At 46.3% G+C, this 27,562-nt stretch overlaps 1 protein-coding gene across 4 annotated transcripts in view; it reads left to right on the top strand.

The window, feature by feature from the left end:
- The window catches only part of LOC146185731 (uncharacterized), a 624,411-nt gene that overhangs the window by 587,754 nt on the left and 9,095 nt on the right, over positions 1-27,562 (top strand). For 3 of the 4 annotated variants that reach the window (XM_084606656.1, XM_084606657.1, XM_084606654.1), the window contains one exon: positions 21,840-21,896. The exons of the other annotated variant lie outside the window; for it this stretch is intronic. In XM_084606656.1, coding sequence (XP_084462782.1) covers positions 21,840-21,896 — 57 coding nt within the window. The remainder of the gene's footprint in view (positions 1-21,839; positions 21,897-27,562) is intronic. 4 annotated transcript variants of the gene reach the window in all.

Genomic DNA, 27,562 nt, shown 5'->3' with positions numbered 1-27,562 from the left:
AGATCTAAAATTTATTCATTGTTAATCTGCAGTATAGCGTGCCTCGTATGTGTGACTTTGTGTTTCAAATGATCGAGTCACGACAGACTCGACTGTTCCAATGCAAGTCTAGCGAACTAGGTCGCCGTCTCGGAAGTGCACTCCGACCCACTCAGTCGGAATAAGAGAAGGGTGGCAGGCGTGCTCTATATGCACGTGCCGCTAACCGCAGTCACTCAGTGCGCCCCAGTGCTAAGCACTCGTCCCAACCAAGCGTGCTTCTTCCACCGATGAGAGGAAGATCACTGGACGAAGTGCGTTTTCCTGTTAGGGATCCGATGTCTTGCCGAGTAAGCGGTCGACGGAGAGGACGGAAAAGGAAGAACTCGGGATGCAAATGATGTGGCATGTGTTTGCAGAGCACTGAACGAGCGCGCGATCCTGAAACCAGCCAGTCTTTCTTAGCGCTTGACCGACCGCCGAGTCTTATTAGCCACGTGGCTGAGTCAACTTCGTTCCCGTATGCATTTTCCACAGCACGCGACGTGGTATACTCTCCGCCTTCATCGAGAGGCATTCGCAAATCGCACTCAAATTGCCCAAACTGTGTACGCCGGCTGCTTTCATCCCTAAAGTCATTTTCTGTCGGTGCTCATCATGCCCACGGGACGATGCTCTGCAGAGGCCTACCTCATTCCGAGGACAAATATTTTGCTCGATATCTTGCTGTGCATACTTGAGAGGCAATCAACATTCGTGTCTACGTCAGTATATATGTCTGAACTGAAGCCCTCAGTTCAGTCGCGAAAAAAAAAAAAAAAAGTAAACATATAATGCTCCGCTCGGCTTCACTCACCTCTGCTGCTAGTCAGCATCTCGAAAATTGCGTTTTATGACAACAGGTTTTTGCGACAGTATTAGGGCAATGACGTTAGAGAGCATGTTACGCAGAAAATTCGGCGTCAGCGTCTGTGTCGGTGTCGACGTCAGTGTTGTGAGCAAAAAATCAAGGACATGGCTCTGGCAGGTTACGGTAGCTGGCAGCTGTCATGACCGGCCACTGATTCTTGGATAGCTTGTGCGACTTAAGAAGACCGCACGATATCAGAAAGTTTGGAAGAACTGCCAGCTCGGGTTGTTCATTTGAGGTACGTGAGAAGGTTGAATAAGAATCAATCTTCAAGTGCTCTTAATTAGATGCCGAGTCATCCACGACACCTATGCTACGCAGGCACGTTCGCAAGGCTTGGTTAAACTCGAGATTTATATGTCGGGTGGTAGCCTACGCTATCGCGTCATACCTTTAAAGGCAGATCATTAGAGTCCCCCAGTTTTCTTTTCATATAATTAGCCATAAATAATTTAGTGAGTGGACTCAAGGTAATTAGTTAGCGTTGCCTGTTTCTGAAAAGTATAAATAACGCGCCATGTCATAGCTCTAAGCCAGCGCTATTTCAATGTTCGAGAAAGGTGCCAGCTTTATGCGTCATACTGTCATGGAGCTAGTACGAGATCTGAAGTCTTTTGTACGCGTTGAAGCTGTCAGTCACTGCAAAATGGCTTATTACGGCCACTGATCCAACACGGGCGTCGTCAGCATTGCGCTTGAAGCAAGCAGCTAATAAAATGAAAGCTGATGCAAGCAGCCGCCATTAGCACCAGTGTGAGGCGGATTATGGGGATAGGAGGGGGGGGGGGGGGGGGTCCTCTTATTTTCGCCTCGGCGGTGGTTAATTACCCAGCGTGTTCGTCCTCTTTCTCCATCCCGTCACGCGTCACCGATGCGAGGCGACTCTCCTGGCGTTTGTTGTTTACGCAGTGCGCCAAATGGGCTCACAATAAAGTGCACTGTATCGGTACGAGCGCCCGAATACCGAGTTGAGGGTTAGGGAGCACAAATGAGCGCGCTATTTTACGGGGTGTCATCCTTGCTGCCACAGTGGTGGGTGGTGCATAATGGCTAGAACCCCAATTGGGGTGAATATGAGATATTTTAATCGTTCTTCTATGGGCACATGCTTTTCCCTTAAGGCAGACAAAATCTTGCTTTACAGGACGGAGGGAGGCAAACACGCCAACATCTTTAACCGAACTGAGGCCACTGCGTGCCACATTATGTTGTCCAAGCTGCATGAATAGTTTTTATCGAATAAAGGTCGTCCCGAATATTTATGCGACTTTCATTACACGCCATAATTATCGTAATCATTAAGGTTAATTATGTTCGCTCTAAGTCAAAGAAAATGCTTCTCCCATCGCTCTTCCATAAGCCCTGCCCTAATCCAGCAGCGGCCATACACCTTACACCCCCCCCCCCCCCCCAGCTTTCTAATTCCCCTTAATTGTGAGTTTTACTTTCTTTCTAATTCACCTTAATATCCTGTCGATCAAGGGAATACGTGAATGGCAGGGAGCAAGTGCGCATGCGCACAAAGCTGACGCAGGAAGAGCTAAGGGTGTGGTTAGGTCTGGTTAACGTCTCCCCCTGGCGTCAAAGCTAATTAAAAACTGCTTTATATCTCATATTCTTGCCTCACCTTCTTAATGTGCCTCCCTTCCCCTTCGAATCCATCCTGTTGCCCTAACGGGTCATATGTTATCTATTATCCAGGCCATGACAACGAGGCCTTATTGTTCGCCTCATTCGCCGGTTCATGGGACGATATTTGCATGCAAATCGTGCCTTCGCAGGGTACCGCCAAGATGGCCGCCCTGTAGAGGTGCAGCACGCGCGGCCGTTGCATAGGAACCTCTTGGCAAGACGGTTATTGTGAACTTTTCCCTGGGGCTGAAAGCACGGTCACTGACGCGTGAAATGGAGCCATCCTTCTGCAGCGAGTGCTCCTCCCGGCTTTCCTGCCCGGCTCTTTTGAAGCAAAGTCAGCATGCGAGCAGGAGCGACGATAATCTTGCAGCTTTTAATCCGGGCTATATTAATTGCCTGCCCATGAGGTAGTTTAGCGAAATTAATTAAGCAAAAAATGAAAAAAGAAACTTCATCTTCCATTCGTTGTACTTTGCCCTTTTTGTAGTCGTAGGACATTTTTGCTTGGTATTTGATTTCATCTGCGAAGAGAAAAATAACTTGAGAGCTTTTATTTAAAGAGCTGCCCTCCGTGGAAGCTTTCATCACCCATGTTTTATGTCCTGGGGCCTCTGCATTAGCGAGTACTGAGCCAAAAGGTGCTTAAATCTGGTGCTCGCGAACTTGCGATTCGGCGTCATCTGAGCTGGGGCCCAGTCGCAAACTTGTTGCATGTAAGGGTTTTGAAGAAATAAATAATTTGAATTCTCATACCGTGCAGTCTTCCGCCTTGCGACTTGTTTTAGTACTTAGGTGGGCTGCTGGAACTTATAGCTTATAACGTACTCGAGGTTCGAAACTGCCTAAATGTTTTTGACAGCGCAAAATACGAACACCTCAATAGCACATACATGTTTTGCAAGCGCACATTAACTAAGCTACGATTTCTTATACAAATGGTCGCTCTTGACGTGACGGAACTAAAAACAAATTTCGTTATTTTCACTAAGGTATAATTCAGTAAAAGTCACCACATAAAACTGTGATGACCAAGCTGTGGATGTGGATGTGGTGGCGTTTCTTTTGATTGATTGCGTTCACAGTTTGATCGACTGAGAAGGAAAAAAACAAACAACGCACTGTCGCGTGTTGTTAGTCCACATAATAATTGTCTCGAGAAATCAGATGCGGCAAACATCCTCGTCATCTGTTGATGTAATGATTTAATGCGTCAAGCGAGTGACCGGGTTTCTGGAGACAACCGTTGACTCCTGTTTCATCATCATCATCATCATCAGCCTGATTATACCCACTGCAGGGCGAAGGCCTCTCCCATATTTCTCCACATAACCCGGTTCTGTGCTAGCTACATCCACTTGACCCCTGCGAACTTCTTAATCTCATCCGCTCACCTAACTTTCTGCCGCCCCCTGCTACGCTTTCCTTCCTTTGGAATCCAGTTTGTTACCCTCAGCGACCATCGGTTATCCTCTCTTCGCACTACATGTCCTGCCCATGACCATTTCTTCTTCTTAATTTCCACTAGAATGTCGGTAACTTGAGTTATTTCTCTGACCCACTCTGCACGCTTTCTATCTCTTAATGTTACCCCTACCATTTTTCGTTCCATAGCCCTCTGGGTTGTCCTCAACTTAAGTAGAACTCTCTTGGTTAGCCTCCACGTTTCAGCCCCATAGGTGAGTACAGGCAAGATGCAACTGTTGTATACTTTCCTCTTGAGCGATACCGGTAAGCTGCTAGTCATAATCTGCGAGTGCTTGCCAAATGCGCTCCATCCCAATCTTATTCGTCTTGTTATTTCCTTTTCGTGGTCCGGATCTGCGGTTACTACCTGTCCTAAGTAGACATATTCGCCTACTACTTCCAGTATTTCGCTACCTAATGTAAACTGCTGTTCCTTCCCGAGGCTGTTGAACATTACCTTAGTCTTCTGCATATTGATTTTCAAGCCTACCTTTCTACTTTTCCTGTCTAGGTCATCAATCATTATTTGCAGTTCATCCCCCGAGTTGCTTAGCAAGGCAATGTCGTCAGCAAATCGCAGATTACTGAGGTATTCTCCATCTACCTTTATCCCTAACTGCTCCCATTCCAAATCTCTGAATACTTCCTCTAAACAAGCTGTGAATAGTACTGGGGAGATTGTGTCTCCTTGCCTAACACCTTTCTTTATGGGAATTTTGTTACTTTCTTTATGCAGAACTATGGTTGCTGTGCAGCCACTATATATATCTTCCAGCACTTTCACGTACGGCTCGTCTACCCCCTGATTTCGCAATGCCTGCATCACCGCCGAGGTTTCAACTGAGTCAAATGCTTTTTCGTAATCAATGAATGCTATGTATAAGGGCTGGTTATATTCCGAGCATTTTTCTATCACCTGATTGATGGTATGGATATGATCGATAGTAGAGTACCGTTTCCGAAACCCTGCTTGATCCTTTGCTTGATTGCAGTCTAAGGTTGTCCTGATTCTATTAACGATTACCTTAGTAAATACCTTATACGTAACAGACAGTAAGCTGATTGGTCTGTAATTTTTAAGGTCCTTAGAGTCGCCTTTCTTGTGAATGAGGATAATGTTTGCATTCTTCCATGGTTCCGGTACCGTCGATGACACTAGGCACTGCGTATACAGGGTGGCCAGTTTTTCTAGCACGATATCCCCCCGTCCTTCAGCAAATCTGTAGTTATCTGATCCTCTCCAGCTGATTTTCCCCTTTTCATAGTTTCTAGTGCTTTCTTGACCTCGTCCTTCGTCACTGGTGGAACGTCTGACTGTTTTTCCCTACCGCTAATCTCATTACGGTCCTGACTACTTTGGCTACTGTAGAGATCTGTATAGAACTCCTCGGCTACTTTGACTATCTTTTCCATATTAGTGATGACGTTGCCCGCCTTGTCCCTTATCGCATACATGTGGTTTTTGCATATGCCCAATTTCTTCTTTACCGCTTTAAGGCTTCCCCCGTTCTTTACAGCATAGCCAAAATAATCTGCCACTGACTGTCCCTCTGCACTCATAATTGAGTCAACCCCGCCGGGGTGGCGCAGTGGTTACGGCGCTCGACTACTGTTCCGAAGGACGCGGGATCGAATCCCGGCCTCGGCGGCAGCTTTTCGATGGCAGCGAGAAGCAAGGCGCCCGTGTGCTGTGCGATGTCAGTGCACGTTAAAGAACCCCAAATAATCTGCCACTGACTGTCCAAATAATCTGCCACTGACTGTCCCTCTGCACTCATAATTGAGTCAACCCCGCCGGGGTGGCGCAGTGGTTACGGCGCTCGACTACTGTTCCCAAGGACGCGGGATCGAATCCCGGCCTCGGCGGCAGCTTTTCGATGGCAGCGAGAAGCAAGGCGCCCGTGTGCAGTGCGATGTCAGTGCACGTTAAAGAACCCCAGGTGGTCGAAATTTCCGGAGTCCTCCACTACGGCGTCTCTCATAGCCTGAGTTGCTTTGGGACGTTAAACCCCGCAAACCAACCAAACCAACCATAATTGAGTCAGTGAAAATGCAAAGCCGTTTCATATTGAAGTAAAATATTTAAAATGAATCATATTTGTCGTTGTCGGTTTTCATTACTTTATACTTATTTCTTTGTATCTTCAGTTGTGATACACTGAATCTTGGTGTTTCTCATTTTTTGTGGCTCTTGCTCCTTCAGGTGAAGCTCTTTGTTCTTACGATTTTTTTTTTAATTTAAAGTTTGTTACACTGATTGAATTCTTTAATCCTCGGTAATAATTATCTTCTGTTTGTTATGTTCGCTGACTGACATTTTATATCCGGTCACTTCCCCCTGCAATAGTGCCTTCTGGCAGCACAGGTGTTTTATGTATACGACTGCTGTTAGCATATGAGCAACCTCGATCAAATACAAGTAAATGAAGCGATTTAAGAGCAGAGAGATCGCTGCTTCGCAGAATGTCGTTGAAAATCACTGCTGCAAAAGCAAAATGTCCTTTGTTTCGTTTAATTTGGTCATTTGTTTTGGTTATGAAGGAAATCCGGAAAGCGCTGAGCTCATGAAATTCCGAGGATGCTCCAGTTGCTTTCACACTTTCTGTTCGACCACAGTTGAGCACGATACGCTCCGAATCACCTTTCCATCACTGCCTAAAGTAACGTGCCGTTACCATGTACTGGTGATGCTGCGATAGGCATTTTGGAAAGGCGAGAGCCATGTAGAACGTTCCTTCACGCAAACTTTATTGTCAATTTTTTTATATATATACCACTGGCACCATTCCTTATTTGCTACTCAGATTCCAGTCTACTTCATGCAAACTTTATTAACTTCCTTCTATATCTGCCGCTGCCACTATTTCATTTCTGTCCAGCTTCCAGTCTAATCTCATTGTGATTGCATGTCTTGCGGACACTAAGGTAGTCATTTTTTAGTCACTAACCAAACTAATCATGGTTTAGTTTTGACAGATAATAAGCACCATCTGTCGAGAAGAGGTTTTCTAACTGGGCGATGTTTCAGTGTGACTGAGACTAGGTAGCTCTGATAACAAACGTTGTACATTTATCTTTGGCAGCTTTTATTTTCGGGGAGTGGCACGTCTTCCGCAGGTTGCACCTGGAGGGTATTAGCGCCCGCGTTGCGTGTATACCGTTGTCATAATGCTAGTTATAGAGAAGAATGCATTAGCAAAGATGACGGCGCCAGAAATAATGCTTCCTCATCCTTCTTCGACTGGGGACGTTCACATCTGTGATTACAAATGTATTGTCGAGAAGACAGCACTCAGGTTCTTATCGATACATAGCATATACACAAATGCGGTCTTCCTTTTTCTCTCTCTCTCTGTCTTTCTCTCTCTCTCTGCACTAAAATAAAAGCCGAGCAATACTTCGACGGTGTCACTGAGCTGCTTTCTGCAGCCGTTGCAGCATACCCTCTCAGCAAAAGAGCGCAAAAGACGTCGCCGGGATCCTGAACCTGTCGTGTGTCGCGCTGGAACACAATATCTGACCCCCAGGCTCCATATATCTTCTCCCCGGTGCTACGTCGCCATCCGACGACATTTCATCGATGGCGCCTTTAGCCGCACTCGGGACAGATATACCCGTATAAAAGTATGCATGTGTAACTATATATACTTGTACGCAAACACATACATAAAACACACGGGGACGCGGACGTCTCCCAGACTGCGATACGTTATCGTTAACGGAGTTCTCTTATTCCCCTCCCAAACTTGCCGGAAGGAAAATGGCACCTCAGTCCGCGAGGTGGCGAGGCGATCGCGGGTTAGTCGCGTCACTTCTTCACCGCTTCTGATACACTGGACAAAAATATTCTGGGCGTTACGAGAATTCTTTCACTTATTTGTAGTATGCGGCTGAAAGTCCTATCTCTAGGTGTTGTAGACACGGAAGGTAGTCCAAAGAAAGCACAAGGTAGGGGCTTCTTCCCTATCCTGCCTTTTCAATACTACAAACAGTCAAAGGTATACATCTCAGCGGGAAACTTCAAACAGAGCTGAAAGCTACGCTCCAGTCTTGTGGAAGGAGCCTCGGTTCTGCACATCATTTCGTACTGTGCGCAACACTCGACTGCTGTACAGAATGTCGGAAGAAGGGTCTGGAGTTGTGCTTCTCGCCCTGACGTGACAGCCGCACCGTTTCCCCGAGGAACACGGCAGGCACCGCTGATTATACGGCCTTGCGTCGAGTCGGCCATCCTCCGACACACGCGAGTTTTGTTTCACCCCCCCCCCCCCCCCCCTCTCGCTTCTCCTGCTTTTTTGTTTTTCGCTCCGATATCTGTCCGGCGAAGGTGCGTGTGGCGGTATACGCAAACGTTATTTTTCGCGTCGCGTTTCCATGCTCCGTCGACGACGCAGCGCACGCGCGCGGCCCCATCGCCGTGTTGCGACTGCATTAGCGACGCCCGCCCGATATACGTGACGTGAGGCCCAGCTTAAGGCATAACATGCCGACAAGGATCCGCCATTTGCCCGACCCGAGATGTAAATGTGAGACAGTCGGCGACCTTTCCGCCGCCACAATTTTTCTCGTGATTTTTTCTCTCTCGGTCTTGCAAGCACAAGAAACGCGCCCTAACGCGTATAATCCCTCGGTTAACTTATATAAGTATGCAGCTGTGGAATGTTGTAGGCTGCTGGCTTTTCTTGGTATGCAACAGGGCTTCTGGCCGTTAGGGTCATTGTTCCCAGTTTCTTACATTATCAGGCGTGTTCTTGCCGATAGCCCTTCGCGCCGTAAAGATTGCTGTCTACAGGCTGGTCACAGTACGCCATGGCATGGAATCATTTTATCTCTTGAACTTACTTTGGAGGAGAGGCCGACTCATTATTCCTGCGCGGACGGAAACTTTGTACAGACTCTGACAGGGACATCGGGCTCGTCTTCCTTGTTAAACTGCCAAACGGCAACAAGAACTTGACCAAAGGGTCCTATCTTCTTATTATTCTTGTCCGTATAGAATACCATACCCATATCCTTTATGTCGCACAGATTAAATGCAGTTTCACAAGCACAGTACAAAGAAGAGTACACCATTGCGGCATCAACGAAAATGGTGCCACTGCAGCAAAGAAAGAATTTGAATCGCAGCTACGGTCGGTTCAATGCGCAAAAATAAAACATCCAACTGGAATGAACACACTAAGAATAGAAGAAAGTTGTTGTTCCACCGCGCGTCACGTCTTTCCGTTCAGTGTGTTCTCCCTAGATGGCTGTAGTTTATGCATGCACCAAATGACTGTGGACATGATCTCCAATAAGTAACATACGATTTCGAAGCCTGCATTGACAGCCACGGTGATCAAGTGTGCACTGAACAGAAAAATTTCCCGAGATGCGTTCTCTCGGCTTACGTTTACCTGCCTCCCGGCCCATTTGCCTTTAAGTGGCATACAAGCAATCACTTTTATGGCGTATGCAAGTTGATCTGAGATATTTTATAGACGATAGACGATTGGCTTGTGTTTCTGAGCAGAAACATTTCTGTTTATCTCGCGCACTCGCCCCAGAAATATTGCTACCGAATGTACAGTCTTTGTCAAAGGTGCAGAGCCCAAGAGGTCTGCATGCTCCTGAGCCACTTCGTGCGGTTTGTAATGCATTTCCAGTGTTCCGAATCTCTTGACAGTAAGAAGATTTTTTGTCCTGCCTTCTCCCATGGGAAGGACCTCCACTAACGCTAAATCAGCGCCGCTATACGGCTCAGAAGCAGACCCCCTGGACTATACACTTTTGACAAAGGCGGTACATCATCATCATCATCATCATCATCAGCCTGATTATACCACTGCAGGGCGAAGGCCTCTCCCATATTTCTCCACTTAAACCGGTTCTGTGCTAGCTGCATCCACTTGACCCCTGCGAACTTCTTAATCTCATCCGCCCATCTAACTTTCTGCCGCCCCCTGCTACGCTTTCCTTCCCTTGGAATCCAGTTTGTTACCCTCAGCAACCATCGGTTATCCTCTCTTCGCACTACATGTCCTGCCCATGTCCATTTCTTCTTCCGTACAATGACAAGCATATTCCGCAATTTACAGAGGCAGCATACATACAGCGCCAGTACCCGCGAGCACGCGAGATTTCCATCGCTACACGTGCGACGGTAATTTAGGTTCACGTTGCTTCATGTACAGTGAGTGGCGAAACCGAGTTTTGAAATGGAGAGAAAGAATTTTCAAGGTTTCAACTGAAGTGACATTAGTGGGGGTCCATGGCTCACTAAAGAGCATTATTATCTCCTTATTTAGTCAATTTATTATTTTTTCTTAAAAAAAAAGAACTTGAATGAAGTAGAGCATTGTAAGGACACGCCGAAAGGTCACAGTTTTTGCAGCGGTAACATCTTTGGTGGTGTGGGAAACTGCTCATAAAAATGCGCACGCAATCAGGATTAGACATCTATAAATTGAAAGCATTCTGTACACGTGCACTTGCTCCCCGCTATTCCCCTTTTCCACTGAACCGAAAGGGTCACCCTATTCTAAAACAGCTAATTGGCTGAAGTGTTTAGGATGCACTGCCTTTATATATCCAGGAAATTATCCGATGGTTGTTTCTCTCGGCCAGAAGTTTTGAATACTCTAAATGTTTATCAGTCCTGTCATGTTTCTAAAGAAAATTAAAAAAAAAAATCAGTGTTAGCTAGGTGACGGATAGAAGGTACTCTGGAACATTATTGCGAAATAAAGCAGTATGTTTATTATTAAGCATTGGATATAAGCACAGATGAAACGCATCTTCCGCTTGCTCTAGCTTATATAATGCTTCGACGACTAACAAAAAAAAAAAATTGCTTCTACGCCCATGAAGAATAAATTCGACGCACGCAACTAAACCAAGTACATCGAAGTTAGCGCGCAATAATGGTCGATTGGTTTGGCTTATGGAGTTTTCCCGTCCCAAAGCGACTCAGGCTACGAGAGACGCCGTAGTGGAGGACTCCGGAAATTTAGACCACCTGGGGTTCTTTAATGTGCACTGACATTCATCTCTGTCGATCTGTACGCAGTAAGTCCAGCAAACGAATGTTCATCTCAAAAAGGAGATGGTCAACGGTCGTCGCTGTGAATTCAGCACCGGAAAAATAGCAGCAGTTTTAATTTCTGTTTGCGTAACAACGACGAAATGGGGGCATTTATCGCGGCCTGAAAAACAAGCAGCCCTACTTTGATGCGGTTATTCAATCCTCCATTTTGAAACATATCATACATATATCCGATGCCAGCGAGCTTCTTGTTTTTAAAGCAAGGCATGTGATCCCTCTTTAATCAAACTAGAACTCTCTATGCGCTTCATCTCACCCCTTCGCACCCCACAAAGAAGGAGAGAAATTTTAGAAAGTTCTCACTTTTCGTTATCGGTTTTCCAAAACCCTAACCGCGCCTTGTTCGGCCGCACTGTGCATTCTCGATCGCATCTATCTATAAAAGATAGCGATTTCCTGGGGCTCAGATTTTTTTAAAAGTATCCCTTCCGCTTTTTGATTTCTCTTGCGCCCGCTATTATGAGCCCTTTCTGTCCGTCTCAGTTCTAGAGGAGAGCTTTGAGATCGATAGCGGCATGGGGCACAACGCTGCAGGCTCAATGGGACGCACATGCATCAAAAGCAGCTCACGTGGAGCCCCCGAAAGCTTTAGGGATTATTGCTGGAGCTCCGCTTACAGAGGCAGCGGCGAATATGGCCCGTCTGGAATACCCAGCGCCGACACAGGGCGACAAATACATAGAGACAGACGCGGGCGCTCGAGCGCCTTTTCGATGTACATCTATTTCTTACCCATTACTGGGCCTCCACCGCCGCCAAAGGCAACTAAATCCCATTTTGGGCGCGGCTCCGCCCTTCAAGGTGTATTTGTTGGCTCGTCCCAGCCTTGTCGAGTCTCTTCTCCGCCTCTTCCTCCGCGCGCTTCGCCGCCATTTTTTTTGCTTTTGTTTTTACGAAACGCATTAAAATACCTCCTCTTGTATATTCTTGAATGTCTTTTTTTTTTTTTTGCCGATAACTGAGGAAGAGAAAAGAAGAACTTGAGGCAGCTATGCCGAAAAGCGCGCGATAGCGTCGTGCCTTGCCTGTCGTCTTCCACACTTCAGTTATTTCGTTTGGGGCCGTAGTGGAAAATGGAATCGATCGGGCTTCGAAGAAAGCGAAATGCTGAGGACGAAGCGGCGGATTTTGTTGGGACATATATAGAACGGGACTTTATACCTCGCTTTACGCCTTTCTCTCCTCCCCCCCCCCCCCCCCCCCCCCCTGCCACGTTTACCTTGGTGGCACACGCTTTGTACGTACCCGCTTCGCTTGAATTAAAGAAGCATTTAAAGCAAAGCAAAACATAACAAACGCAGCCGTCTCGATCACGCTTTGTTCTAGGAAGAAAGTGCAAATGAGTCTGAACATCTCGTTCTCCGAGTGCGGCCAGAATTACTGCGCGATTGCAATAACTTTGTATAAGCCGATTTTCTTAGGGCGCTGTTATAAAGTGAAAATGGGGCCATCTCTTGTAAGATATGTTTTCGACCACCAAACAGGGATGTGCGCTCGACTTTTAGCAGTTCATAGCTGCCAGCCGTTTGTAGTAATTTATAATCGTTTTCTTTTTTTTTTTCTTTCATTGATTGTTCCACTGCAGACTGTGTTAGCAAAAGCGTCGAATGAATTTAGTTGACGTGGTGACGTCTGCCGCTATAGTCGGATAACAATTCGGGAAAAAAGTGGCAGATACTTTTCAAGGCAGGCTCTTTAGCCAATCGCACCAACTGATTTTCGCGGTGCCGTAGTAAATCAGATTAAGCCGTGGTGAGGACCCGTAATTCTTCTACATCCTTCGTTCTCATTCTGGGTTAGCATAAGGGATTTTATCCATGTACGTCATGAGAATTGGTCGATGCTATCGGATACGCAGTGGTTGCATATGAGTTTCATCCGCCTGTAGCAAGACTATTTGCGCCTTACGTAGGGTTATTGCATATTTCAAACATGCGTTGTGCATATTCAGTGTGTGTTAGGTAGAAGATAAAACGCGCCATATAAAAAAAAAAAAACGAGCTGGTTACGGGATTCACGCTGTTTGTGGCGTTGAAACAGTGAGTGTTTTGCTAACATACGGGGCTTTACTTCGATAGCTGTTTATCTGATGCAGGGCGAAGTAGTATATGTATACTCCTTCCGCAGCCGCTTATATTACGCTCACAAATAATCAATTATGCATGTTCCCTTCTTTCCTCCGCTATTTTTTATGTCCGTAAGTGAACATATATTAATTGCATCCATCCCCTTTTGTTATTATTTTGCATCCTTTCTTATGCAGTATCACTATGCATGGCATGACTGCCAAAAGGTAGTTAGCAGCATTCATGACATAAAATGAATAAATAAAAGTTATGCGCGCGCAAATCACAAACGTTGCATAATTGGTGAGTTGCTCACTTGTCATGATTAGCCCTTTGGGGCCAGCCCGCAAAAAGCGTGGAGGCATAAAATATAATTTTGGATCATAAAACAAATATGTTTACGTTCTGACCTAGTACATTCAGTTGCAGGAGTTTAGGAAATAAACACATCTAGCTATAGTTAGGCAAACGACCGAAACAAAATAAATCTCTGATCGCTTCATCAAACGGGCGCTTATTCGATGACTTAACTTGCGGCGTTCGATAACTCGATCCTCCAAAGTGAAGCTTGAGAAAAATTCTACTCTACTTTGTTTCATATCAAATCACAGTTTTTTGTTTAACTTCCTCACAAGTCTGCTGTGGTGACAGTTTCATCATTAAGAGTCCAATCCCAATAATGCATTCATTTCCCCCAATTAAGGATTTTATTTTTGCAAGTTTCCACTTTCGACGTAGTGTAAGACGATCTCAAAGAACATTAATTGGAAAGAGAATTCATACTTTCTCGGTCAGTCAGTTAATGAGGCGGAGGGTTAAAATATATATTACCGGGAGATCTCGCTTTAATTGCTGGTCTTCGAAACACCGATAAGTATTTCATTTACTTGGGCTATATCAAAAATGATATTTCTATTTTTTTTTTTTTTCACGAAGTTGCTGTCACACGATTTCCTTCGTCCTTAACGAAAACCTTTTCGTGCTGTTAAATAAATTGGTTCACAGGAAGGGAAAGGCGCAGTAACTGTCACACTTGCTCTGTGTACACCCGAACCGCGCCGTGAGGGAAGGGATGAAGGTGGGAGTGAAGGTGGAAAGAGAGAAAGGGGAGCCGTAGTGGAGGGCTACGGAGTAATTTCGACCACCTGGGGATCTTTAACGTGCGCTGACATCGCACAGCACACGGACGCCACTTCGTTTCGCCTCCATCGAAACGCAGCCGCCGAGGTCGGGTTCGAACCCGGGAACTCCGGCACAGTAGTCGGGCGTCTTACCACTGCACCACCCCGGCGGGGCATTTCGTGCTGTCCAATATATGAATTTCGTTTACTTTTTAGTATCTACGCGTACCTTCACTGGATCAAACGCTATAACAGTGTACAACGTTTACTGTACACTGGGGCGTGACGAGCGTGAGGTTTTGTTCAAGAATTTAATTTCCATACTCCTCCCTCCACTCAGGGCAGTTATTTGTATTTTGGTTTCCCGGAACATGGTGCACTCCAAAGAATACGAGAAATGCGTCTCTCGCCGTGTACGAACGCTTCCTTTTATAAGCTACATTCTGACGTTATGCCCATAATATCACGTTTAGGAAAAATTTTTTTGTGGCTACTTTATGGTAAATTGCCGCCTGTTTTATTCTCCAAAAACCATTGAGCATTATTTCATTGATTGTAAAAATGCAATATTATTCTGAGATGGTACGCAAAGGACGTTAAAAAAAACCTAATTTGACGCTGCATTCTGTACGATACCTTAACTGCTATTTGTTGATGAGTCTTTAGATATGTTCTTTCTAATTGCATTACATAGCCTCTGGGAAAAGCGCATGATAGACCGACATGGTGAACCGGTAGTATCGCCAAATAGCAATTTCTATTGAATAATTGTTCATTTCAGGGAGTTGTGTGCGCAGGCCGAGTTCGAACCGGAGTGACAGTTACTCTTAGTGATGGGCTCTACATCGCCTCTTGTTTAGAGCTTCGTTGCCTTGGTATGTCCTATCGCGCATTGTGGTGATTAAATGTGTTTTTCTGATAAGTTATACATAGGTCATGTGCAGTCGTGAGCAAAAGTGGTATACAACACTGAGCCAGTAACGGAGCTCGGGAAAACTGCATTGCGACTTCATCTAGCAACAGCCATCTGGGATCGAGATAATCGTGGCGGTGCGTCATTTTATCCACATGCACGTGTAACTGTCGCTGTCGCTGTCGCTACTAATGTATGGCATTTCTATGCAGCTTTCCCAAGCTCGGTCACCGGCTGAATGTTGTATACCACTTTTGCTCACGACTGTACATAGAACATTGTTTCAATGTAATAAATACCACGTTAAAGAAAAAAAATCTATCTCTAACCTAAAATTAAAGTATAATATAATTCTAGAGCGGCCTATTCAGCGGTACGTGACCTCGAAATAACGATGAGCCACGCCTAAAATTTGGTCCCCCGGATGGCTTCGTCACAATTTTACCAAAATCGACATCTGACCTAATTCGAGGGTGAATTCAGTGGTGACCTCCAAACTTTAGTGGGCCGTCCCACGATATTTGGCTTCCTGGACACTGGAAATTTGACTTCATCCCATTCCGACCAAAATTGGTGTTAACTTAATATGATCAACTCAATGGCGACTTACCGGTATCCTCTTTAACTATCCTACCGCCTACTTCTACTGCGCACTCAGTAATGATATCTCTGAAATTATTGTTCATTGCCTCTAGGGTAATGTCGCCATCCTCAGTTAGAGCTGAAAACCTATTCTGTAGCGAGATTCTGAACTCTTCTGCCCTCCCCCTCACCGCTAATTCGTTGATGGGTTTCTTTCTTACTAATCTATTGCGTTCCTTCTTCAGATTTAGGCTAATTCGGGACCTCACCATCCTATGGTCACTACATCGAACTTTCCCGATTACCTCTACATCCTGCACAATGGCGGGGGTTGAACACATTATGAAGTCGATTTCATTTTTAGTCTCTCCGTTAGGACTTTTCCATGTCCATTTCCGGTTCTTCCGTTTGCTGAAGAAGGTATTCATGATTCGTAAGTTATTGCGCTCTGCAAACTCAACTAGTAACTCCCCCCTGCTATTCCTAGGACCAATGCCATAGTCACCTACTGCCTTGTCTCCTGCCTGTTTTTTCCCTACCTTGGCATTGAAGTCGCCCATTAGTACAGTATACTGCGTCTTTACTTTTCGCATTGCCGATTCTACATCTTCATAGAAGCTTTCAACTGCCTGGTCATCATAACTACATGTAGGTGCATAGGCCTGTACAACCTTCAGTTTATACCGCTTATTAAGCCTAATTACGATGCCTGCAACCCTCTCATTAATGCTATAGAATTCATCTATATTACCCGCTATATACTTATTGACAAGAAAACCTACCCCTAGTTGTCGCCTCTCTGGTAAACCTCGATAACACAGTACATGCCCATCCTTCAATACAGTATATGCCTCATTCGGCCTCCTAACCTCACTAAGCCCTATGACATCCCATTTCATGCCCTCTAGTTCCTCTAACAGCACTGCTAAACTAGCTTCACTAGCAAGGGTTCTAGCATTAAACGTTGCCAGGGTCAGTTTCCAATGGCGGCCTGTCCAGCGGAGCCAGGCTTTCTTAGCACCCCCTGCTGCGTCACAGGTCTGACCGCCGCCGTGGTCAGTTGTTCCGCAGCCGCTGGTGACTGAGGGCCGGGGTTTTATGGAGCTTATCATAGGAGGTTGTGGCCAATTACTACACCAGGGTGGCCAACTCCTGTTCTGGTGAGGGAGTGCGTTGCCGGAGGTGTTCACCGGCATCAGGTCGCACCCCAAACCTGTATATGCAATTCCATCGACACGCGGATTTTTTTTTTCTTTTTTTTCTTTTTTTTTTTTTTTTTTTGTCATCCGGTGGAGAATTGCGCGGCACCGGGATTTGAACCCCGGTCCTCTTGCATGCGAGGCGGATGTTCTACCGCTACGCCACCGCTGCAGGAGACGAAAGATTTGATTAAGAAACGGCAGAGTATGAAAGCTTCCAATCCAACAGACCAGATCGAATTGGCCGAGATATCAAAGCTAATCAATAAGCGCAAGGTGGCCGATATAAGGAAGTATAACATGGAGAAAATTGAGCATGCTGTAAAGAACGGGGGAAGCCTTAAAGCGGTAAAGAAGAAATTGGGCATAGGCAAAAACCAGATGTATGCGATAAGGGACAAGGCGGGCAACGTCATCACTAATATGGACAAGATAGTCAAAGTAGCCGAGGAGTTCTATACAGATCTCTACAGTAGCCAAAGTAGTCAGGACCGTAGTGAGATTGGCGGTAGGGAAAAACAGTCAGACGTTCCACCAGTGACGAAGGACGAGGTCAAGAAAGCACTAGAAACTATGAAAAGGGGGAAATCAGCTGGAGAGGATCAGATACCTACAGATTTGCTGAAGGACGGGGGGGATATCGTGCTAGAAAAACTGGCCACCCTGTATACGCAGTGCCTGGTGTCATCGACGGTACCGGAAGCATGGAAGAATGCAAACATTATCCTCATTCACAAGAAAGGGGACTCTAAGGACCTTAAAAATTACAGACCAATCAGCTTACTGTCTGTTACGTATAAGGTATTTACTAAGGTAATCGCCAATAGAATCAGGACAACCTTAGACTGCAATCAAGCAAAGGATCAAGCAGGGTTTCGGAAACGGTACTCTACTATCGATCATATCCATACCATCAATCAGGTGATAGAAAAATGCTCCGAATATAACCAGCCCTTATACATAGCATTCATTGATTACGAAAAAGCATTTGACTCAGTTGAAACTTCGGCGGTGATGCAGGCATTGCGAAATCAGGGGGTAGACGAGCCGTACGTGAAAGTGCTGGAAGATATATATAGTGGCTGCACAGCAACCATAGTTCTACATAAAGAAAGCAATAAAATTCCCATAAAGAAAGGTGTTAGGCAAGGAGACACAATCTCCCCAGTACTATTCACAGCTTGTTTAGAGGAAGTATTTAGAGACTTGGAATGGGAGCAGTTAGGGATAAGGGTAGATGGAGAATACCTCAGTAATCTGCGATTTGCTGATGACATTGCCTTGCTAAGCAACTCGGGGGATGAACTGCAAATAATGATTGATGACCTAGACAGAAAAAGTAGAATGGTAGGCTTGAAAATCAATATGCAGAAGACTAAGGTAATGTTCAACAGCCTCGGGAAGGAACAGCAGTTTACATTAGGTAGCGAAATACTGGAAATAGTAGGCGAATATGTCTACTTAGGACAGGTAGTAACCGCAGATCCAGACCATGAAAAGGAAATATCAAGAAGAATAAGATTGGGATGGAGCGCATTTGGCAAGCACTCGCAGATTATGACTAGCAGCTTACCGGTATCGCTCAAGAGGAAAGTGTACAACAGTTGCATCTTGCCTGCACTCACCTATGGGGCTGAAACGTGGAGGCTAACCAAGAGAGTTCTACTTAAGTTGAGGACAACCCAGAGGGCTATGGAACGAAAAATGGTAGGGGTAACATTAAGAGATAGAAAGCGTGCAGAGTGGGTCAGAGAAATAACTCAAGTTAATGACATTCTAGTGGAAATTAAGAAGAAGAAATGGACATGGGCAGGACATGTAGTGCGAAGAGAGGATAACCGATGGTCGCTGAGGGTAACAAACTGGATTCCAAGGGAAGGAAAGCGTAGCAGGGGGAGGCAGAAAGTTAGGTGGGCGGATGAGATTAAGAAGTTCGCAGGGGTCAAGTGGATGCAGCTAGCACAGAACCGGGTTAAGTGGAGAAATATGGGAGAGGCCTTCGCCCTGCAGTGGGTATAATCAGGCTGATGATGATGATGATGATGATGATGGCGACTTGGAAATTTGTGTGGGCCGCCTCCAAAATTTTATTTCGTCCTAATTTGATCAATACGAGCGGCAAATAAGCAATGGAACTAGGCACGGTATAATCGGAATGCTTCCGTATTTCTGCCTTGTGCAGCCGTAAGTGCAAACCTGTATTTTTTTTTTTTTTTTTTTTTTTTAGCAGTGTTTCGAAATCATAAGCTGCAGCGTGCACGAATTGCCAAACGGCAAAAGCTATTCCGACGTGTCGTGAGGAGCATATGTGTCCGTAAGGAATGTTTGGAACGAATAACTGACGGTTTGGAGCATAAGGTGTCTGTCATCATATGCGGTTGTACCTGCTAGTTGCCGCTCAACTTTATCTGTCGATAGTTTTTCTCGCTACCAAGCGAGTAGTCCGGAAGTTCCTTTTATTGTTTCTTTAGACGTTTAGCCTGCACCAAAGCGTAAGTAATATTACTGCGTAATGAAACTTAACATACCTGTTCACTGTTTCGACGCGGCCTTGCCGTGACCTCCGCGGAGGCCACTGTGCTCATTCCGCGTAAGATGAACGAAACATGTTCACTCGATACAAGCGTGGCTTCAAGAAACAACCTCGGGGTGCGGCGTTGTTATCGGCATTTCAAATCAAGTGGTTCATGACCGTTGTCTTATCGGCTTCTTCAGAATGTCATCAAAGGGAAAAGAAACATTTATTGTACCAAGATGCGGCTATTTAAGCGTTCAGGTGAATCTGCCAAATGTTGATCATGACATTTGTTTTTCCTTTTGTGTGCCGCCTGCGCTGCAAGAGAACTTGAGAAAATCCGATCATCTTCTCACACTATTTCCCTACTCCGAATACAATTACTGCCTTTTTCTTTGGGAATTCAAATCCCAACATCGTTATTATTCCATTTCTTTTTGTTTTCCTTTTTTCGTTCCTCTAGAGATGGCAGAAACAGCAACACTACACCGACTGACCAAAACGCACAAGCGTGTGCCGTCTTGTGTGTTTTGTGCGGTACATTTTGTCGTTCAAAAAGACGGAAAAAGGAAGACAGGATTTTTTTATTATTATTATTATTATTGTTATCAGCGCCAAATGTCACTAGGCGTTCCGCGCCGTCCGCTCGCTCTGTAATTTCACGCCACGATACAATACGACGAAAAATCGCTCCCCTTTTTCTACGTTTAGATCCGCCGCCTTTATCGCGGTCTTCTATCGCCATCTGGCGAGCAGCCACCCTGTTCCGGTGAGCGGCGGCCTTTTTGAAAGCTCCTCTTCTCGGAGCCGTCGGAAGGAATGGCAGACACGGGCCACAACCTCGCATCTTTGTCCGTTCCTTCCTAATCGCGCCCGCGTATAGATGCAGGCAAAGCGAAAGCAAAGGTCGCATCGAAGCAGGTCCTCGAAAAGACAACAAGTAAAGAAAAGGTGGTCCATATCGCACCACCGTAGACACCGGTGATAAAAAAGCTACCCCCCCCCCCCCCCCCCTCTTCATCCTCCTTAACGCAAAGAAGAATAAAAGCGCCGCCCTGAGCTGGAGGTGCTTGAACGGTCAAATCGAAAGTGAAGGCAAAGCACTGAAGCGAAATTTCGCACGTACGATTCTTCTCCACCGCGCGAATCTTCCTGGCTCAGAGGGCGGGCCGCAAACAGATCAGCATCGCACCGCAGCGTCGGGACGTCAATTTTCACGTCATCGCCCGTCGACGCTCCTCTCAGCCTTCTTCCGCAATTGCGTTCGGTCGAGGAGCAAGAAGTTGAACGTCGGCGCTCCCTGTGAGGATGGGGCGCCCTTCTATTGTGTGCGCGCCGTGGGCGTGCAACTCACTCTCGCTTATCGCACTCCTCCCTGCTTCTCGGCGTCTGCATGGATAGTGAGCAGGAGAGAAAGGGCGAAGCACGATGTTGCTGTGCTCACTTCTCGCCGGAGGCGTGAAACGAGCCCCGGCCGCATTGTCTGTCTTCGCCCTGGAGAGATGCTGCGCTTTTTCGCCGCATCAGTGATGATGAGGAAGGTGCTGGCGCGCCGAGCCGTTCTCACTGAATGCCTGTGTTGACTTCGCCCGGGTCTTTCGATGCCACGCGCGGTAGTTGCCGTATGGAATGAAGGGTGCCCTCTCGCCCTTTTTTTCTGCACCTGTCTACGCGGAGCCCGCTTTTGACGTACTGCTACGATCGCCACGTGGCGTAAAAAAATAAAGGTCGCTCTTTGCTCGCGACCTTTCGATGGGTTGCTCTAGACGAGAAGATGCGGAACGTTGCTGCGGATGTTGACGTTGCGTGTTCTTCATGCGATCAGATTTATTTTATTTCTGTCCCGTACACTGCCGCGTATTATTACTCAGACATGTACTACCTAGTAAAAACAAACAAACAAAACGTCTTTATTTATAGCTACCATGTGAAAATGCTTGAGCTTCAATTGGATGCGCAAGAGGACACCAGAATCTCAGTAACAGTACTGGTATTGCAGTCAGAATGGAAGCTGGAAAAAAAAATGCTTCACTGCTCGAATACTTGCTGCTGTTTCAACTGAGGCCACTATCAAAATTCTGCGGTATTTTGACCCTGTGTTGCCGTGCAGCAAAGTTAATCTTTTTTTTTTTTTTTTTTTCATGCTGAGCGATTTTTGTTGCCTGGGGATGATTGCTTTACTTTACTCACTGAGTCTGTGCATGTGTGTCGGTGCTGCTTTAGACTGCATGTGCCTTCAAATATGGCCCAGCGCTTGTGCCGAGAGACCGTGTTTATGCTTTTTGTGCTGTTCTTTCGTAACATTGCTCACATCTGGCGTGCCTAACAGAGTGGCTTGCATGTCTTTTTGCGCACCCCTTTACCCTCGTAGGACGACCAATCAAGGCTGGAAGCCACAGCGCCCGGTCTATGAACAGGGACCTGCATGGTAAGCCTGTCACGTCACCTACTTCTTCACGTCTCATAGCTTGGTGGTTGCGCATCCCTTTGTCCATCCCTCGCTTACTTTTAAAATCCTTAGCTTCTAACTGTGTTACTAACGTAGTTTGCTTCTCTGTTGACTCTACTCGCAGATCTATAGATCTGGTGATTATTATTCACCTTATCTCATTATATCTCAGACAGCGTTACAAAATTAAATTACTAAGTAATATGACAGTCAACTTCGAGGTAATGATCGGGAGCTTACCTGTTACTTGCATTCACCTGCACAAAGTCATACGAAAAAGAAATAGAGAGAGAAAAAAATATACATTTGTCAAAAACTTTCTAATTAGTGAAACTTTGTGCTAGTACTTTGGGCTGAGTGCCCAGTCTTTACAAGTTCATAAATCGTTCGCTGCAGTGACTTAGTTAATCATGAGTGCAAACAAACGACGAGCAGAAGCCACATACAGCTGCGGCTCATCCTCTTCTCACACTACGCAAACAATGGCTAGTACCACGCACTAATGGGGTCAGCCGTGGCAGACCCTCCTAAAGGGTCCCTCAGCAAATAATGTTTCGTAATACTGTTAGCCATCTCTTGATTTGAAAATTGCGATATCCCAAACTGCCCAGATCACTCTCCTAGGGGGTTCAAAGAAATAGAACAAGCAGCACTGATCTAGAAGTTACACAGTTTCCTTAGACCTATGCAGGGTTCAAGCGATTGAAGAAAACTCCATCACAGTCTGGAGATCGAACCCAGAGACGCTGATTGGCTTCACACCTGGTCTGTCGGCCCAGGACATTGTGCTGCAAATCCAACACCAGATCATTGAAGCGTATACTAAAGGCACGCGAGTTATTCTGGGCCTGGACTTCGCAGAGGTCTTCGATAACGTCAAACACAAAGCAATATTTGAGACCTACTGCCTACAACATTTGCAAATAAGAAAATTTTTAAAAAGTGCCCAGCGTAGGTGAAAAAACAACTACGTAAGACTATCTCTCAAAGCGAGAAGCAACCATCCAAATTGGAGAACACAGGTCGAACAAATTTACGCCGGGCAGCAGAGGAACACCCCAGGGCTCAGTGTTTCCACCTCTGTTGCAGTCATCAAGCTTCCATCAAAACTAGAATAAATTGAGAAGCTAAACCACAGCCTCTACGCGGACGACATCACTTTCTGGACCACGGGATGTAGTGATGAACAAATTGAAGGCATCCTACAGGCAGCTGTAAAAACTGTTGAAAAATACACAATCCCTAGAGGCGTGCTCTCCCGAAAAGCCTGAGATTCTCGTGTACCATCCACCACGCAGCAGATTGGATAAAGAAAGACTGAGAATCGAACTAAAGGCAGACGGAGTTAGAGTGGATAAGATTAGGATCCTGAGTACATGGCTGCAGGAAAATGGTCGTCACAGAGAAACTGTAAAGAAACTCGAAGGCTGCGCTCATCAAACAATACGTCTAATCAGACGCATCGCAAATCGCGAGTCGGGCATGAGAGAAGCAAACGTCCTAAGACTTGAAAATGCGTTTGTCATCAGCAAGATCGCCTTACAGCTTACGTCCCGCCTTACGTTACGCCTTACGTCCCGTACTTACAGCTTGCCAACTGTGAGAAGGCTAAGATTGAAGCAGTCATCAGGAAGAGTATAAAAACAGCCCTCGGTCTCCCCATCAGTAAGTCTGCGAACCGGCTAATGAAGTTGGGGGTGCACAATACACTGGCAGAGTTGATAGAGGCCAACCAAATCCCCCAGTACGAAAGACTGGCAAAGACCCGGACGGAAAGAAGCATACTGCTAAGACTAGGCATTCGATACGAAAGCCAAGGGAACTAGAAGACGGATGTCCCGATGGAAGTCAGGAAGCGACTAAAAATCCCCCGCTTCCACGAAACATGCATCCAGAATCACCAGAAAAGAAGGAAGAAAGTGGCGGAAACGCTGCAGAAGGTATATCAAGGAAGACAGGACGTGGTCTATGTCGACGTCGCCGAGTATGAGAACACGCATGTTATGGTTACGGTAGTGTCAGGTGGAAAAACTCTTAGAATAAGCGGCTCGGTTAGGTCGAGCTTGGCTCACACGGCTGAAGAGGTAGCGATTGCCCTTGCAATAGCAGGGCCGATTGCTACTACAATTATAAGTGATTCGAAAACAGCAATATGCAATTTTCTCAGGAGAAGGGTCTCTCCACAGGCAAAAAAAGGATAACGAAAACATGTCAGGATGACAGAATAATTCTGTTAATATGGGCATCAGCCCAATCCCAGCTTCAGGGAAATGAGGGCGTTCATAAGCATGCCCGCGGTCTCACCTTCGGGGTACGCTCTGACCCTCAGTACGCTCTTATCAGTGATAGGCTAGTCAGGTATAAAGAGATTACTGAGCACTATTGGCTAAACAGGGTAGAATACCCGCAGACAGAACCGACATATAGAACACTAAATATGACCCAAGAAAGCATTTGGAGGCGCATACAAACAAGGCCTTTTCCGAGTTCAGCTACCCTAAGTCAGTGGTACACGGAACAATTCTCAGATGGGTGAAAACTATGTCAGGATAAGGCGGATATTGTACATATGATATGTACGTGTCCAGAAATAAAAAAAATGTAAACGAACAGACAAAAACGGAAGAATTTTGGGAGACTACTGTTGAGCTCAAACCCTGAGACTTAGCTAGGTGTAATCCGACTGGCAGAACAGGCCGGCCTGGTCCAAGGGCTCCAGGCCGTCGTGTAGGCGGATAGGTTGACGTCTATCCTGTATCTGTTGGGGATTAAAGCTTTATCACCACCACCATCCAGAGACGCAGCACGAAACAAACAAAGAAAGAAAGGTTGGTGTGATTTCTGTAGCGTTCATATCCCACGCAAAACAAGAAAACGCAAAAAAAAAAAAAACAAGAACGTTTTTGTACGCTTTCAACAACGACCCCATGAAGCACAAAATATTTGTGTAAAAAACACTGTCATTCCGTACAAGTCCAAAAAGGCTTCCTCCTAAAGTGGACTTCAGTGATGGTACGCATTTTTAACATCTCAGTCAGATCAGTAGAAACGTTAAGTATTCGGATAATCGATCGACGTACTCGAACGCTTTATCAGGGATTTTATCTTCTATGGGTTTGAATATATATTGAAACAGTTCTGCAATTAATGCAGGCATGAAAAATCACATTTTTTTGTTTGCATGCAATTTTATCTATCCATTAAACCACTAAATGTTACCAACAGCACCCTCCATCTTGTCAAACTTGTCTTACTGATACATTGCACATTGCTGGTTTCGTTCCATCCATAACACGGATGCTAAAGTGTCCTTTGTCGTACCCATGCTTCAAAGGCTGAACCATGCCAGAGTTTTCTTGCACAACCAGTCCTTGTAAACTGAGATGAAGTTTCTTACGCCTTAAGAAAACTTCCAACTTAATGCAATGCGCTCTGCAAAGCACAAAACAGAATAAAGCGCCAGACGAGCACTGCTGAAGAAACTCAGCAGAAAGGCTAGGAAAAGTTCTCCCGAGCAACGCTTCCTGACCAAATTGTTGGTGCCATGAAACATTCGAACACACACGCTTGCTCTTTTGCTCCTTAACAACCACGCTGGAGAAGCTCGCACTAAAAGAGTGGACATGTGCGTGTGTGCCAGAAAAGTGAATTAGAAGCGAAACGCTATATAGCTCTGAACAACGAATAAACGAAAGAAGCGGCCGCACAGGACATCAAGACAAGGAGACGGAGGGAGACAGGATGAAGAATGTGGGACAGAAAGGAAAACAAGAAAGGGGGTAGGAGGGGATAAGCTAAAGGGCGTACATTCCAATGCGGCAGGAGAATCCGGTTTCGTCAAGACGAGGCGTCAATCGGATTCTGGTAATCGCGTTGGCCAGATCAGCAGAAAATATCAAAGGCGCCGGCTCAGCACGCTACGAACACACACACACACGCCCGCGCGCGCTCGAACCGTTGCTTCCTGGAGACGCGGGCAGCTACGACGTTAGCCTGCCTTGACGCGCAACAATCCCGCAGCTACGTTGGTAGAAGAGCGGCTCAGCACAGGAAGGGAGGCTGTGGGCGGTCGAAGACCGGCAGGGGTTGCCAAGCCGAAGCATGCATGCTCCGCCACAAGACACAAACAAACCGAGGAAGCAGCCGTCTTCCGAGCCCTTGGCACGACAAGAGCTTTGCCAGACCTCTGGACAGGTCGCCCGTCAGGGTTCATGCAGGGCTTCCTCTCCCCACTGCGGACGGAACAGGCGTAAAGACGCTGAACGGCCCCCATTGTTTACTAGTGACACCGGCTCGTCTTTTGGCCAGCTTGCATCCGTACCACCTTTGCTTCGCCTCCTCGTGTTAGCAAACACAAAGGGGGAACTGTCTCTGTCTGCATACCGCCCTTCCCTCGCTTCTCTTTCTGCCTCTCAGCTCTTGCATTATTTACTTGTAAAAACCACCTGAAACGCAATCAGTCCCCCTCCTCATCCTCTCCCATTTCCATCCTTCCTTTCCCCATGACTTGGAGAGAAGCAACCTGGCGAAATCCTGACGGCGGGGTCGCGCTCGAAAATGAAAGGCGGGAACAAAAGGGGCATCGTCGCGGCGTGATGCCCGGATTAAGGGCTCCTCTCATTTTGGGCAGCAACGTGCTTTTTCAGCGCCCCCCGTGTATCGTATACGCATGCGACAGGGTTCGAGCCGGCGCTTTCAGCCGTAAGCACATGCACCTCCTCCTGCGTTCGTTGCGCGCATTCAAAATTAGCCGTGCGGCCTAAAGCCCGTGTTCGTAAACTGTGCCCGTTTGTTGCCCCTAACGGTACAGCTCGACAAAATTTCACGCGCGCACGCCCAGCCTCGCTATTTGCCTCTGCGTTTCTTCGGCTCAAATGCGGAAGGCGTCATTTGGCTAAAACGGGCAATGTTTTGCATTTCCTGCAACTCGCAAAATGTTCCGTCCTTTCAGGGCGATTCTATACTTGTCACCTATACTTGTGATCCAACACAGGCGCGTGCCTTTCGCGCGAACGAAGATGCATCTACATGTTGCCGGTCCCTTTGGGGTGCGGGCACAAAGAAAACTGCTCTAGCACAACGGCAAATGAAGGCTCGGACAAAAGTGAGCGGAATGCTCACTGCATTCTAACACATTGCAGGCGTTACCGCAACGAAACTGCTGGCGATGGAATACATGCCAGTAGTAGGCGCCACTGTGCTTTCTCATGGAAACACAACGTTTCTTTAGTTTGATAGAAAAGACGTGACTACATTTAGAACAGAAAAGCGTTTGCGTACTTTCGCACCTGTACATTTGATTTGTTCGCACATTTCGAAATGGTGGCGCTAAATTCGTTGTAGAGCGCACTACAGTAATATCAATGCGGGCATACAGTGCTTAGCGCTCGGCGAATCAACTTTGTCACATTGTACAGAGTAAACAGAGCCCTCTCGCCTTGCCAGTGCGAATCCCAACAGGCACTCGCGACAGGCCTGCCTGATGCTATTAATTCCTATTGCAAGTTTCTTGATTTCCCTCCTTCGCCCTGAAGAGAAAGAAAAAAGGCGGAGAGAGAGAGAGAGAGAGACAGACGATTAGTGCGATGAATGCAAATGGCATGCGTTAGCATTGCCAATCCAATTGCGTAACTGATATGTGTTGA

This window comes from Amblyomma maculatum, chromosome 6, assembly GCF_055883805.1.
Source record: "Amblyomma maculatum isolate TAMU_Amacu chromosome 6, ASM5588380v1, whole genome shotgun sequence".
Taxonomy (NCBI): Eukaryota; Metazoa; Arthropoda; class Arachnida; order Ixodida; family Ixodidae; genus Amblyomma; species Amblyomma maculatum.
This window is presented reverse-complemented; position numbering and strand designations above follow the sequence as displayed.